Raw genomic sequence first — 15,854 nt, forward strand, 5'->3', positions numbered from 1 at the left:
GCATATAAGAAAAATAGACCAAAACACAAAAACTTAACTTTAACCACTGGACCATGAAAATGTGGTCAAGGTCATATGACACCTGCCAGTTAGACATGTACACAAACATGTGAGACCCTGACATGTTTTTTATGTGTCTGTCCCAAGTTAGTTGCCTATCATGCAGATGTTGTCATTGGTTAGTGTTTGTCATATTTGTTTTTTGTAAATTGTTTTCATATAAATTAGTTTTTTCCAATTGAGTTGTTTCATATTTTTCATCTAAGGGCCATTATAGACTACTATACATGTAGGGTATGAGTTTTTCTAATTTCTAATTGTTGAAGGCTGTATAATTGACTATTACTGCTTCCATCCACTTCAGTTGAACTTTGCTGGATTGTTGTCTCATTATTAATCATACAACATCTCTAAATTTTTATATTATACTAAATGCATTAAAAACATGGACTGACTTGAGTGTATGAATGGACTTTATTAATGAACCTTAGATTAAGAATGTATATGGATCTTAATATAATCTTTGATGCAATTGAGAATCAGAGCTGTCCTCATAGTGAGGCATATCAGAGATATTGACCTATCTTGGAAAATAAATTTCCAAAAAAAACAAGCAAGAGAAGCAAAGTAGTGTTAAGTTTGTGGTATAAAATAAATAATTCAATATAAAGTGAAAACAATGAAAAATACAATATTGAAATCCTTTACTCAAATGCTTGTGATACAAAATTGTATAAAATGATGATTTGTTCACAAAACAGTAAAAGATAAAGAACAATAACGACATACATTACTTTATTACCAATCAAGGAATTCAGAAATGAGTTTTAAAGAACCACAAAATATCTTTAAATCCAATCACCTGAAACTGTTTTAAGCATATTAATAGTATGGTGTGTATCATTTTTATGAATACAATTATAGCGAACATTATTGAACCTTTCCATAGATTCACCTGATAGTTACCTGTCCATTTAAACTTTTGGCAGTTCAATTGTCCCATCTGACAAATACAACAGGTATTGTTCTCTGTTTAGTTTATTCACTCAGACCTTTAAATTTCTTCTAAGAGAAATCTATCACTCATTGATTAATCTACCAGAGTAAAAAATTATCTGCTTAAAGTCATAAGAAACGAGTGACCGGTGAAAAATAATGTTCTTCCAATTCTTGAACCGATGCATACAAACATCATAAACTTAGTCTTCTGTGCTCGAATTTAGCATTTTTTTCATGTAAATTACGTATAATTGTCATTTTTTTTTCAATCGGTCAGTGTTGTTGTAAAAATATGGCAGGTAATTAAAGTTCGTGTTTTGAAGCCGAAGTTTAACGATTGTCACCTGTTTGTCAACAATTGACGAAAAATAAACAAAAAAGCAAGTAAATTGAGCACGTGTTTAACATGTAAATTCAGATAATAGTTTATTTTAAGGACATCGATGCGTATTGTGGTCACCGGATTTTTACGTGATGGGTCACACTGAGGTCACCTTGCATACGGAAAATATGTCGGGGGAATTGCTTGCTGGAAGGAAGCTATTGAAATAAAGTAAATTTCTTCTAAATATGAATAAATTAAAGAATTTTCTTCAGAAAAAAGTATATGTACATAAATTTTATAATGAAAACTATCCATTGAGTTATTAAAATCATATGCATTATTTTTTTTTGATTTGAGGTTTCTTATGACTTTAACTGATAGAAATACCATGTTTCACTTAAAAAAAATGTCTGTGATTTCATGTTTATTAAACATTTATAATATTTTTTTTCAATCTGTTCAAAATAGATAATAATCTAATCATAAAAAGTTTGTTTAAAAAAAAGTATTGTTCGTATGAAAATTTGCATCTTTTAGTTTTTGATTAGTTAAAGAATACTTTTAAGAAGGCCTTAATATATAAAAATCACCATTTTTAGGTTTTTTTTATCATTTTGTTTTGGAAAAAGTAATAATTTAGATTTTTTTCAGAAATCAACTTTTATTAATGTTTGAATCAGTGTTTATACATTCAACAGTTTGAAAATATAATACATTCAAAGTCATATACAGTTTTAATATTAATAGTCAACATGTTATTTCCATCAGTTAAGCAGATAATTTTTTTGCTCAGGTAGATTAATCAATGAGTGATAGATTTCTCTTAGAAGAAATTTAAAGGTCTGAGTGAATAAACTATACAGAGAACAAAACCTGTTGTATTTGTTAGATAGGACAATAGAACTGCCAAAAGTTTAAATGGACAGGTAACTTGCAGGTGAATCTATGGAAAGGCTCAATAGGGTTCGCAATAAAATGAATTAAAAAAGAAACCAACTTCTAGATATTCAACGACCGTGGATAATTATGATATGGTCTGACATGATAACCCAAATCATATAACTTATCAAAGTAGTATTATTTACACAATACATTTAGGTGAAATCTACAAATCTACTTCAGATATAAACAAGGAAGAATATACATAGAATATATATTTAACAATAATGGCATTCTCTCAATCTGTTATAAGAAGTCAAGTCCCAGCTAAATGTGGAATATGTGAAACTGAACGACCCATTAAGTGGAAATGTACATATTGTGATCATTTAATGTGCAATAACTGCAAGGAAAAAGTACATCCAAAATTCCAAAATGCCAAGAATCATCAGGTAGTAAACATCAAAGATGTGGGACAACTGACTGTTGTAGAACTGAACATCAATAAACAATATCAGACTGAACTAAATGCAATACAGTGTATGTCATATTGTAATGATGATTCACTGTGGATAGGTAGTACAGCAGATAAAGTGTTACAGAGAGTAAAACCTGAAGGAACCAAACTGACCATACTATCTAGCTTTAATATTAAGATCTATGATATGGCTGTTACTCAATCAAATAATCTACTGATATCTACAGGGGAATTTAGACTTAAACAAATCAGTAGTAATACAGGTACACTAACAGACTCAGTATATAATGTGTCACCATTCCTTCCTACAGCAATCTATATCACTAGTGACAGTAAAGTTCTAGTAGGAGGTGTTAATGGAGGAAGAGGTGGTGTAATACTAATGAATCAGAATGGAGACCATGAGAGAGTGTATGAACATGATCAACATAAACAACCTACATTTACCTATCCCGGGATGATAACCAGTACCAGGAATAAGAATATTCATGTGATAGATAGAGTAAGTGATGACAGAAATAGAGTAGTAGTGTTAGGACAGGGAGGTGATGTAATCAATATCTATACAGGAGATACAGAGATAAACGAAGACAGACCATTCTATTCTGGAGACATAGTGACAACACCTAGAGATAATGTTATTGTATCTGATCCAGGTCCTCATACACTTCATATCCTGAACAATACTGGTCTGCTGATGACATATTATAAAACAAGTGACATACACATAATCTACCCATTTTCTCTTGTATTCACTCCAACAGGACAACTCTACATAGGATGTACTAAATCAATAACCAGTACAATCAAGGATGCCAAGTTATATGAAATGACCATATCAGGATATTAATGTATCTGCGATACAAACTCTGTACTTTTTGCATAATGTTATATTTTATAATAAATTTGATGATAAATTATTCAGTGTTCTTACTTTGATTGTAATGTTTTACTTTTTGCATAATGTTATCTTTAATAAATTTGATGATATATATATAATTCAATACATATAAAATATTGAATGTTCTGTCTTTTATTGTTCACAAGGATAAATGCCATTCTATATATTTATATATATTCCAAATTGGAAAAGTCAAAAGTTATTCCTACAAATGAAAATATTAGCTACTATTCTAGCTGGATGTACATGTGCCATCTTTTCAACACAATAATATATGTACCGGTATAAAAATCATCCAAATAAAAAGGAGAAAAGGACTTTCATCATCAGTATATGATACCAAACAAATTAATAACACTGTTTCTATAGTACAAAACAGCACATACAAAAGTGTGCAGCAATAAGTAGTAACCTTTGAATATGTGGCAAATTGATACCATATATATATAAACATGTATATAAAAAAAGTTAGCAGGTATAAACTTATCATAAATAGTTCCCCTAGGCCTTAAAATGTCCTGTTCACAAGTTTAAACAAATTGTTGCCACCAATGGAGATATTGTATAGCTGGTCAATTTTGCTGTTCACAGTACTATTTATCTAAGACAGTTTTCAAGATACATGTAATAAGCAATAGCACTTATAAGAGTGAGGCCAAATATACCTAAGTGATATTCAAACTCATAAGTCGGAAAACAAACTGACAATGCCATGGCAAAAAACATAAACATCTAGAACACAAAAAAAAGTACAAAAATTCAACATAGAACTAAAGACAGAAAAACATGAACCCCATTAAATATGTGGGTGAGCTCAGGCCCTACATAAGGGTAAGCAGATACTGCTACACATGTAACATCTATATGCAGGTGATGGCTGGAATGTTGCTACATAGAATTGAAAATATGTGGAAGCTGAAATAATCTTTTTTGTCGTAGAATTTTTTTCTCAACCAACTCACATTGTTAATTTCTAGATGGAAATCGTGAAGTAGACTTATCAGTATCTGTAGAATTTTCATTTCAAGTTAAATGGAATAAATGCATTCAAAATATTCACCAAATTTTGAAATATTTAGTGAGAAGACATCTTTTTTAGTGGAAAATGAAGTTTAAGGATAAAACTAGCTATTTTTCATTTTACTTAGAAGCTCTGACATGAAGTCAGCCTCATATGAATAATTATAAAGGAATGTGTTGGCAAGAAGAGGAGTACAGTTTGTTCCAATGAGAATGCTGATTGCATGTTGAAAAACATGTCCTCCAATTCTTTCAATTTGTCATTTAGTTTGGAATGGAAAATACTCGTGTCAAGGGTAGAAAATTCATATGTTTTAATACTATTGTAAGAGGAAGGAGGATAGCTTATATTGTATGTACCTTAGACCTTTGGAATTTATAAGTATCCACATCTGATACAAGCATTTGTTGAGTTTTTGTGTGAATTGTCAAAACCTAGTCCTAATATTAGGCAAAAAAAATTCGGCCAGTAGGTGTGCACATCAAAGATAGTTTATGAGTTAATAGGCAAAGCCATGAGAATTAACTAAAAAAAAATTATCTAAGGACAATAACATTACAATTAGTCTGAAATAAACAATAAACAATGCATAGACATGATATTATGTAACAGCAATTAGTGTGTATTTAAGTCTAGATGCCATCTAATAAACCATTGAGCAGCCTTGGTGGCCATGTGGTCTAATTTGTTACTACTGTAAACACAAAGGTTATGAGTTCAAACACTGCTTCTTCGGGTGCACTGGACTGTAATCTTAATTGACAAGGATCATCAATTTTCCTATAAAAGGTCGGTGGTTTTCTCCAAGCACCATCGAAACGTAGCCTCAGAAAACTGCCAACCTTCATATAACGCGATATAAACATAAATAAAGATATGAATAGATTGCAAACTTGTCTAGGTCACGTCGATTTAATAGAAGGAAAAAAAGATATTATTATTTTCTGAATTCACTTTCATTAATGATTGAACAATAAAAAAAAAATATTTTAATTTAATATTTATATATCTCGTAGCTAATGCCCCTTTAAGTATAAGGTATACAGGTTTACCTCAACCTCTTTATATTGTTTGCAGATTTCAATCTAAATTACAATGCTTGAGCAAACATCAATACAAACTAAGCTAGCAAGCCAACCAAAGTCTCACTCTTTTTAAAAAGCAGTAGAAAATTAGCTCTGAAACAGAAATATAACAAGATCTCACCTGCAAAGAACCTCTGTAGATACTGTTTTATTTATAAAACCATAAACAGCCATTGAACAATCTTCAAAGTTGACAACTTCTGGTTTGTAGGATGTACAAATATCTGTTCCATTCATTGACATACCTGTGGAGTAAAAATTCAAATTACAAAGATGATTGATTGATATTTAGTGGTTAACGCCATTTCCAGGACTTTTATGTCTTTTGTTGAAGCCAGTTTTTATTTGAGGTGGAAGCCAGATAAAACCAAGATTTTTGGTAGTAAAACTGAAAATTCTAGTTAATTCAGATTTCAGTTGAACCCATATCCAAGCTCAAACCCAAACCTCACGATTGACAAACTAGTGAAACATTCAACTACTCTACCACTGAGGCCTGAATTAAAAAGAGGAAAAATTAATAGTTATAGATATAAAATTGACGACATACAACATTATATAAAAAAGGTATACCATCAACCCCCAAAAATACAGCACAGCAAAACAGACCATGTTACAAAATTCAAAGTTGTAAGCTTATAATCATTGCAGAAAATACAATGTGAAGGATTTAATATTGATTTTTTTTATCAAAACTGAAATAAATCAAATTCCTAGTAGACACTATATTATTACCTAAAATATATACTGTGGATTCATTTATTTTCGTGGGTATCAATTTTCGTGGATTGCTCAAAACTTGCATATTGCATATTAAATATATGATTTCCTGGTTTTGCATGTATACAAATATCTCTCTATATATCTCTGTATACAAAGCTTATTGAAAAAATGTTATTCGATGAACATTTGAATTTGTGGTTCACCTGTATCCATGAAACCCACGAACATTGATATCCAACGATTAATAATGAATCCACAGTACACTAAATGCAAAAATATATAAACTTACATGATGATAAATCTACTTTTCCTCTGGATAACTTTGTAATAAGATGATTTTCCTCCAAAATACTCCTCTTTATAACATCATTTGTACAATTGAAATGATCAGATAGCTTCTCCATAATACAGGGTATATAACGATCTTGAAATGTCCTGAAATGAAATTGTTTTATATTGACTTTAAGCACAATATGTTCATCATCTTCTGGCTATTAACTGGACTGCAATGATGGATACTGTTCTTAATTGATATTGGACATTTAAAATGAAAAAATAAAATAAATAACTGACAGGATATCTTTTATTACCCATAAACAGTATGACAATAGGGTAAGTAGGAGGAGTCTCATCCTGTATCTTGAGAAAATAAATGGCAAATCTTGAATTCCAGTGAAAATCATGAGTCTGTTCTAGCAGCACAATACAAATATATTAAAACCAAAGTTCACAACAATTTAACTAGCTATTCGAGAATTCCAAAATATTAAACTGCCCAAAGAGTTTTTTTCACCCCTCTGACAAAACTTAGAAGCTTGCAAAAGTAATGACTAACTACAAAATGTGTCTTCTTAATCTCTTTAAAAATTAAGTTCAATTATCTCCCCCTTCCATTATTAGCCTTCCATAAATTTTGATTCCTTTGTTACAACACCATAGTAATTGGGTTTCAATTAAATCCATCTAGTTTAGTAGGGGTTGCATTAACATTGTCAGATGTAAAAATAAGTACATATCCAATGATCCAATTATACATAACTTTATCATTGTTTGCAAAGTATCAAAACACTACATTTTTATTAGGTGCTGATTGTTTTGTTGTATAATAAATGAATTAGGTACCTGCAGACAGAATCTGATGGTTGAGACATCAATATTTCACTAATACATTCAGTTCTTGATAAAATAAGCCCTCTTCCATCTCCACATATACTGTGTCCAAAATCTGGACCACTGGTTGAATTACCTTTAATTGAAAATTGTTGCAATATAATGACGAGTCTCCCAATAAAACTATGGCTGATGAGAAAACTGAAATATCTCAAAATCACAAATAAGCATTATCCATGAAACTAAAGATCTTATTTCTGGCTTAAATATTAAAAACAAATCATGCTTGTTGTATGGTAGTATGGTGGGTTTTTTTGCAGAAGTCATGAGAGTAGTGTCCCTTTGTTAAATGATTTTATCATGTAATGTGAGTTCAATCTGAATTAAGTGCCATGACATAAAGTGTTTTGTGTTGCTTTAAAGCAGCAAAGCTGTGTTAAGTATAACAGCATGAGAAGGCTTAGTATGTCTCACATTTTTATAGAATTTAGTTTTAAAGTTTGTGTTCAAGAACACCTTTTGAACAATGTTTTAAATATAACATTTATTTTTATAATGCTTAAAAATCAAGAAAATAAGGAATGCTACTCGTGTCTATTCTGTTTTCTCAACAAAATTACAAATAAATACCACAAATTTATGACACAATTATATGTTTTACCCTTATCATGCTTATATTACCAGCAATGAAAAATTGTAAACCAACTTATTTTCGCGGATACTTAATTTCACGTTTTAGCCCTCCTAGACCACTTCTCGGCTATTCAATTTTGCAATTTTCTGAAGTTCAATAAGGAATTATCCAATTATTACATATTTATGACAATTAATATTCATGTTATAGTTCTACTCGCGAAATATAAGTTGGTTTACAGTAATTAGAAGAAACTGATTTCTAATACTGGTAATAATTGTGCCTCTTTGTGAAATCCTAAAAACTTTTTTTTTTGTAAATATATACATGATTTATCGATGAATGATCATACTGCGATTGTATACACAGTAAATGACTGCATAAGCTACTTGACTTCAATTTTGTTCACCCAATATTCAAATCATACTTATGCATTTGTGTGTAATTTCTGGTTCCTCTATATTCATGCCCATCATCTGTGACCACTGGGCAGCTCTCATGTTTATCATCCAGATTAAATCTGATTCAAACTGACTCTTGACACAGCTGTCTAGTCCCTTCCACTTGTAATATCTAAATACACATTCTGTTGCTTCTTCGTATAGTCTAGAAAGAAAAAAGAATAAATGAAATGAGGAGGAACTGTTTGTGGTTTCACATGTGTTGAAATCAATTGTGAAGATCTCGGTAATACGTTAGACATGATAGGGGAGGGTTTGGTGCCAGTAAACATGAATAACCCTTCCACATTGTCTATGGCTGTCCCAACTCAGGACCCTGTAATTCAGTTGTCATTTTTTGCTGTATTTCATACAAGATATTTTATTTACCAATAATTGTGCCCAACATTTGAGATATAAAGTCACCTGAATTAAGCACAGTAAATGATTAGAATGATTAAAATTTAAACAAAAACATGTATACACATTTTAACAAAGTAACAAAATTATAAACAATATCATTGATAAATCATTGAAGTTATTTTGGAAGCCACTGTGACCTGGAGAAATAATGTTTCTTCATCAATTTATTGATAATAGGCCTATGGGAGACAACTCCTGATTATTTCTTTCAAATTATATTGTTATTTTCTAGAAGAATCTTTCGTTCTCCATATTTGTCTTTATTTTATTGTTTTGTACATATATGGCTGTTAGTTTTGTCTTGTTTCAGTTATTTTACATTTGTCATTTCAGCCAATTTATAACTTGCTATGTGGTAAGGGTATTGCTCATTTAGAAGGTTATATGGTGACCTATATGTGTTGACTTCTACATTTTATGGTCTCTGGTTGACAGTTGTCTAGTTAGCAATCTTTTCGCATCATATTTTTATATGTTGTTCAAAAAGTTATTAAAATCTACTTTCTGTATGGAACAGAATACAGTAAAAGTTCTTGCAATTGAAACAATTGACATATGTAGTCTATTTGGAAGTACATTTGTATACATATATGGTCCGAGTACACAGATATTGTCCTTTGATTTTCGTTGTCCACGAATATAGTCTGTAGTGTGGACAGTGTGTTACTTGACAATTTATTTTATACCCCTCATATAGCAAGTAAGGGGGTGAAATGACACTGTAAAAAAATTTGGGTCATAAATATTAATGCAAAGTAGTGATTAGGTCCAGCTGAAAAGGGTAAAAAAAATAGTACTTCAGAAAAGATTTAAAGACCCCTTTAACATAAAATTGTCCATATTTTGAGTTAGAGCTGATGAAGTTTTCTATAATTTTTACATAATTTGTCCCAAAAGTAGTACAACTCACTGTAAAAATATTATTGAGAAAGCGCAGGTTGGATTTTTAAAATTTTCATTTATTGTCTAGAACCGAGAGGAAAGAAGTCCAATTTTGGTCTTTATAATGCATACATATCTTTTATAACAGACTAATGCTTACTACAATGTGGAAAGCATACCATGACAAATTTACACCATAGTTTAATTTTATTTAACTTACACACAGGTCAAATTGGCAGTATCCAACGCCGTGTCAAACCTAGCCTTCATGACATTGTAAAGGCAGTCATCAAAATCCTGGTACATTTCTGATTCATATAGAAAACTGGAACATTTATCTTGGTCACGATTATAGCCTGCAATTCATAGAAACAATTTTACACTCCATTATACTTCATAAAAAGTTATCTGTCACAGTAAAAAAATAACTATTTTTATGTTTTAGACTAATTAAGTGTCTGGATGGGGTGTTCAAAGTAGAGAACAAAGGGTAAAAAGTTTAGAACAAATGGTAACAAGAATGTGTCCAAAGTACACAGATGCCCCCCTCGCACAATGGACCCTGAAATTGGGTAAAAAATCTAATTTGGCCTTAAAAGTAAAAAGATCAACCACAAGAGAACATGTGTACTAAGTTTCAAGTTGATTGGACTTTAACTTCATCGAAAACTACCTTGACCAAAAACTTGAACCTGAAACTCACTGTTAATTTCTATGTTCAGTGGACCATGAAAATGGGGTGAAAAGTTTAATTTTGTTTCAAAATACGAAAGATTATATCATAAAGAACATGTGTACTAAGTTTCAAGTTGATTGGACTTCAGCTTCATCAAAAACAACCTTGACCAAAAACTTTAACCTGAAATGGGACGAACAGATGGACAGAAGAATGTCAGGACGTACGGACGCACAGACCAGAAAACATAATGCCCCTCTTCTATCGTAGGTGGGTCATAAAAACACAAAATGGAATGGACAAAAATAATAAAGAATAGAGAAAATTGGTCTAGATGATACTGTAAGGAATAAAGAAATTCTTTTACTACCTCAAATAATGTGGTTCAATAAAAAAGATTTTTGAATGACAATTATCTCCTTCTTCAAGAACCAGATAAGTCAGGTAAACAAGATGACAACATTTTTCTTTAAATATTTCTGGAACTATTTATATGAAAAATCATTTTGTTTTAACAAATAAACTACCGGTACATGCATTTCCATAGAGATACTTTTGAATGTTAAAGATGCGCTAGAAACTAAAGGAAAAAAATCTAAACTTTGTTTGACATTGGATTGACTAGCTTTTTAACAATTGAAAGGACTGTATACATTAAAATGCTTACTATAACAGTCAGAAGGAGTACTATTGTTGGGTTTAACTCTATACATCTGACTGGCGTGTTGTTGTAATACACTTGTAATGTCACTATATGTACATGTGCCTGCACTCTGTAGCAGTGGGTTCATTCTACTCATTCTATACACACATGCTGATGACTGCCAATAAAATCTGAAATAATAAGTCATTATACCTTTTAAAATTTCAGACAAAAAAAATCATCCTAATTTTTTTGGAGATAATATGATTAGCATTTTCAACTGGATTATGAACTTCACAATATTCATACCATCACTTATTTTCAAAAAGTCTGTACATATGTGTTATTTGGGCTTAATGTTTATTAATGCCATTAACATTCATAAAAAAGAAAAATCAAGAAAGCTTTTATTCTTTTTCTGTCTAAGGAATGCAAGTTAATTTTGATTTATGCTAGTTTTCTAATAACTTTGAGATCAGGGAAGCTATGATGGAATGCCATTTTAAGGATGAATATTATGCATAGTTATAAAATGTGGAAAATTCATTTACCTGCATTTTTCTGTCATTGAAGCACCTTGTTCAATATCTGTGGGTATGGCATCATAGTGACAATCAAAGTTCAATATATAGGACAATACATCAGGGTGAACACATGGTCTGACTGGGGAAGTTATTGGCATCATTGTAGGTAAAACAACTGTATCTACTGAAGCTAAAAATGAAACGTGAAAGTATATTTAAAGGACAATCAATATACAAGGACAAACAAAAAATTAAACTGAAAGCAATTACAGACAAAATTGTAAGTAAAAGAAAGTTTAATTGATAAGTAATGTTCATTATAATGATACCTCAACAATCATATAAGTATTGTGTAAACAAAAAGTTGATGAGAGATGGATGAAAAAATGCATCACACAGTTAAGCATGCTCACAAGAATATTGATACTTCTTCATTCACCAATTTTAATAGAGTCAAAGCCTCCATTCAAAAACAAATTCACTTTGGTAATTTTTTAGGGAATAATTCAAATATACAAAATTTAATACTCCACATATATTCAAAGTTTCAAGAGATTTTTGTTATCTAATATTTAAATTTTAATTTAAGCTGAATATAAGTGTTTTTGAATACTAACCATAGCAGGATCTTGGGTCAAAGCCTGTGACTGTCCCTACACCAGATACTATATCCTGGAAGTGTGTTGTCATGGTTTTAGTCACTTTCTCCACAGAACATTGCTGGGCATGGAATACAACACATCCAATGGTTTGAAGAAAAATTCTAAAAACCAATCATAAATACAAAAATATATCAGAATGACCAAAATTTTTGATTATTTGAATTTTGAATACAAAATAAAATTAAACAATCCAACAACAAAAACAAACATTTTGTTTGAAGAGAGAAATTTGACACACAATTGAGATTGAGTTTATAAAAACATTTTCAATGAAATCTTTCACAGTAACCTAACATTCTATTACCAAAAGATCTATCTTCTCTAGAGATGCCTAAAACGACAAAACAAGATTTTAGAAACAGTCCCTGGAGTGGTCATTTCTTCTTTGACTAATGTCATAGTTTTCCATAAATCAACCTCTTAATGGGCTTTGAGTAATTTATGTTACTTTATACAATATTGCAATTAATGGTAAGTAGCATACTACCAGTAGCACTGAGCATTTTCTTAAAGAGAGATTAAGGGTCAACTAAGTATGTTTAAAGACTACTGACCTACACCTGTCCTGAGAATCTTGTACCTGTGTCAGTCGTCGCAGTGCTGCACCACAACTGTTGTGTATTATTCTTTTAATGTAGGTATTTTTATCACACTCTGTTAATACAACTGAAAACAAACAGCAAAATATATATAAATAATTGCAATTTGACTTAATATAAGCTGTACATAAAACAGTATAATGTTTATAACTTCTTTTACTTATTCTAAGTCATTTCAAATAAATTTATACAATATGAAGAGGGGTAAGGCAATGGGCAATTAAATCTCTGCCTCACTGATGCTAAAAATCGATAATTTAATAGATTATCTATGTTTAAACAATTTTATTTGTAGGAAATCTTAAATGTCTTAAAGTTTTTTTTGTGGTGTTTGTGTTGCTCAGTCTTTAAGTTTTCATTGTTGTGTTGTAGGTGCTGTTGTTGGTCTTTTGGTTGTATTTTATTTTTTAGCCATGACACTGTCATTTATTTTATGAGTTTAATTTTCCCTTTGGTATCCTCTCCCTTATTTTGAATGATCATCACGTGTTATGTATGTGTATACTTGTGTACAGAGAATTAGGTATAATGAACTATGTATGTATATTTCTTTCTATCTTGTTCACCATCGTAAATTATTATTTGTATCATTTGTCTGCCTCTTGTTACAGTGTAAACTGTCTAAAGTGTTAATAAAGTTCTAAGTTCATTATAAGATTTGAATCAATTTTTTTTTTTTAATAATCATTTTTTATATCCTTGAATTCAATAACCAATAATCATATAATTTGGTTATACCTGCTGAAAAACTAATGATTCTTTAAAAGACTTAGCAAGTTTCAGTAATTTGAATGAGAATTACCTGTGACTTCTTTAACAGAGATTTCCTCAGTATTAATGGTTTTTACGAAGTCTAAATTATCTACTTCAGGATCATTTTTTACAGCTTCAATTATTGAGGCTGTTTCTTGAAACAGTTTTTCTGAGGTCCAATTTCGAAGGTTTGGAGAATCCTTCTTCAGAATGATCAAAATGACAAACACTATAGAGCCTTTACTGAAATGAAAGGAATATTTTTCACTAATTTAAAAATAATGTGAAAAATTATTACAACTTCAGGAATATAATTCACCATAATGAAAAACTATTCTATATTTTTTGTCTCTTTTTGGAATTTCTGCATAAGGAAGATATATTGCTGACATAGGAGGAGATGCACTTAGGGTCCTTTTCTGATTAAAAAAGTGAAGTACATGCATTACAAATCCAGATGATTAAAAATACAGCCACAACAAATACTTTGCTTAGTGTTTAGTCAGATTATGAATTGTCATGTATCATATTAAAATATTCTCTTCCAACACAACTTTAAAAGTTAAATTTCCAACAAAACAATTGAAAAAATTTAGAAGCATTAAACACAAAATAGCTTTCCACCTTTAAACTGGATATAATTTGTTAACATTTTGTGCAAATTGTTTTGAACACATATTTTTTTATCAAACACAGTAAAAAAATTGTATATCATTAACAGCTAATATATATGAATATTTAGTTAAAACAACAGCAACATACCATTTTTCATAACATCTAAAACTTTAATATTAGTACTGAAACCTGCATTTTTCACATACCTGACCTCTAAAATGACAATGTCTTCAACTTCCACAGAACTGTTCTTGTAGTTATACAAAGCCAATGTCTAAAACAATATATGCAGAATAACTAAGATTAGGGTAGGATAATGCAAATCTTCTGATATTGTACCAAACATTTTTGAAATATTTCTACTTTAAACCCCTACCGTTACATCATTAATTTCATCTTTTGTCTAAAGACCCCTTTTAATAGACCTCTTTAGAATCTATTAGTCCTTCATTAGAAAAGTTTGTCAATTATGTGCTCCTTTAAAACATCTTTTACCAGGAAGATGGGATCAACTGTATCCCTGCACTATTAAAGTTCATCAAGCATCTTATGGATCAACATTCTGCAGGATAAACTAGAAATAGTGTTTGTTCCATAGATACATAATCACAATTACATAATGACAGCAGTGCTGATTATGAGTGACTGACCTGATTTCTGAATTTTTCAGTTAACTCTTTGTATTCTGTGCTATTTTTATCCTCAAACTTTGCATCCCATGTTTTATTCACTTTCATATTAGCCTCAAATTCACCTGTAAAAATAAGAATAATTTCACTATATATGTTTATCAGCAATTTATACACTTTCCCTATGATCTTAATGCCTATTATTTTGATGGTATTGAACAGGAATTGATACTTAAAATATTAGGGAATGGCGTCATGTATGCGTGTAGTAACATTGCATAATCAAGTCCATCTGCAACAATTTTTCAATGAAATGCATGTGACTTCATTAATACAACCCAATAACTATGTCAATGTCTTGTCTCATATAAGAAGTTCTACTATTTCTTTTTACTTCATATTCTCAACAACAAAAAGTAAAGCTAACTCATTACTCAGAAAGAAACCTGAATGTGATTATCTTATCTGGTAACTGACCTTCAACAACCACTATTGTAGCTGTTGTTGTTTGTGGATCCATTGTTGTCATAGCTTCCATCGTTGTCCCTTCATCTGTAGGAGTTGTCATCACAATATGACCTTCAAATAAATCAAATAATATTTCAAATTATCTATTAATTAAAATTCTTAAAACTTTGTTAAAAAGAAAGTGCTATAATATAAAACACAAGATCAAGTTCATTGTGTGAATATGTTCTCTTGCATAATTTGCCAAATTTGAATTTAAAGAAAACACCTGTAAGGAATACCAAGTCAAAGTCAACATGTTGGTTTTCCCGTTTGAATGGTTTTACACTAGTAATTTTGGGGCCCTTTATAGCTTGTTGTTTGGTGTGAGCCAAGGCTCTGTGTT

At 30.5% G+C, this 15,854-nt stretch overlaps 1 protein-coding gene across 1 annotated transcript in view; it reads right to left on the reverse strand.

Moving 5' to 3' along the window:
- Positions 1–15,854, reverse strand: part of LOC134716784 (uncharacterized) — a 182,630-nt gene that overhangs the window by 128,115 nt on the left and 38,661 nt on the right. Inside the window, exons 17-29 of the mRNA XM_063579792.1 lie at positions 15,479–15,580; positions 15,023–15,126; positions 14,579–14,646; positions 13,807–14,000; positions 12,960–13,071; positions 12,361–12,506; positions 11,771–11,933; positions 11,244–11,410; positions 10,121–10,256; positions 8,583–8,761; positions 7,534–7,657; positions 6,701–6,846; positions 5,810–5,933 (exon numbers count right to left, since the gene is read on the reverse strand). Coding sequence (XP_063435862.1) covers positions 5,810–5,933; positions 6,701–6,846; positions 7,534–7,657; positions 8,583–8,761; positions 10,121–10,256; positions 11,244–11,410; positions 11,771–11,933; positions 12,361–12,506; positions 12,960–13,071; positions 13,807–14,000; positions 14,579–14,646; positions 15,023–15,126; positions 15,479–15,580 — 1,765 coding nt within the window. The remainder of the gene's footprint in view (positions 1–5,809; positions 5,934–6,700; positions 6,847–7,533; positions 7,658–8,582; positions 8,762–10,120; positions 10,257–11,243; positions 11,411–11,770; positions 11,934–12,360; positions 12,507–12,959; positions 13,072–13,806; positions 14,001–14,578; positions 14,647–15,022; positions 15,127–15,478; positions 15,581–15,854) is intronic.

Source organism: Mytilus trossulus, chromosome 4 (assembly GCF_036588685.1).
Source record: "Mytilus trossulus isolate FHL-02 chromosome 4, PNRI_Mtr1.1.1.hap1, whole genome shotgun sequence".
Classification (NCBI taxonomy): Eukaryota; Metazoa; Mollusca; class Bivalvia; order Mytilida; family Mytilidae; genus Mytilus; species Mytilus trossulus.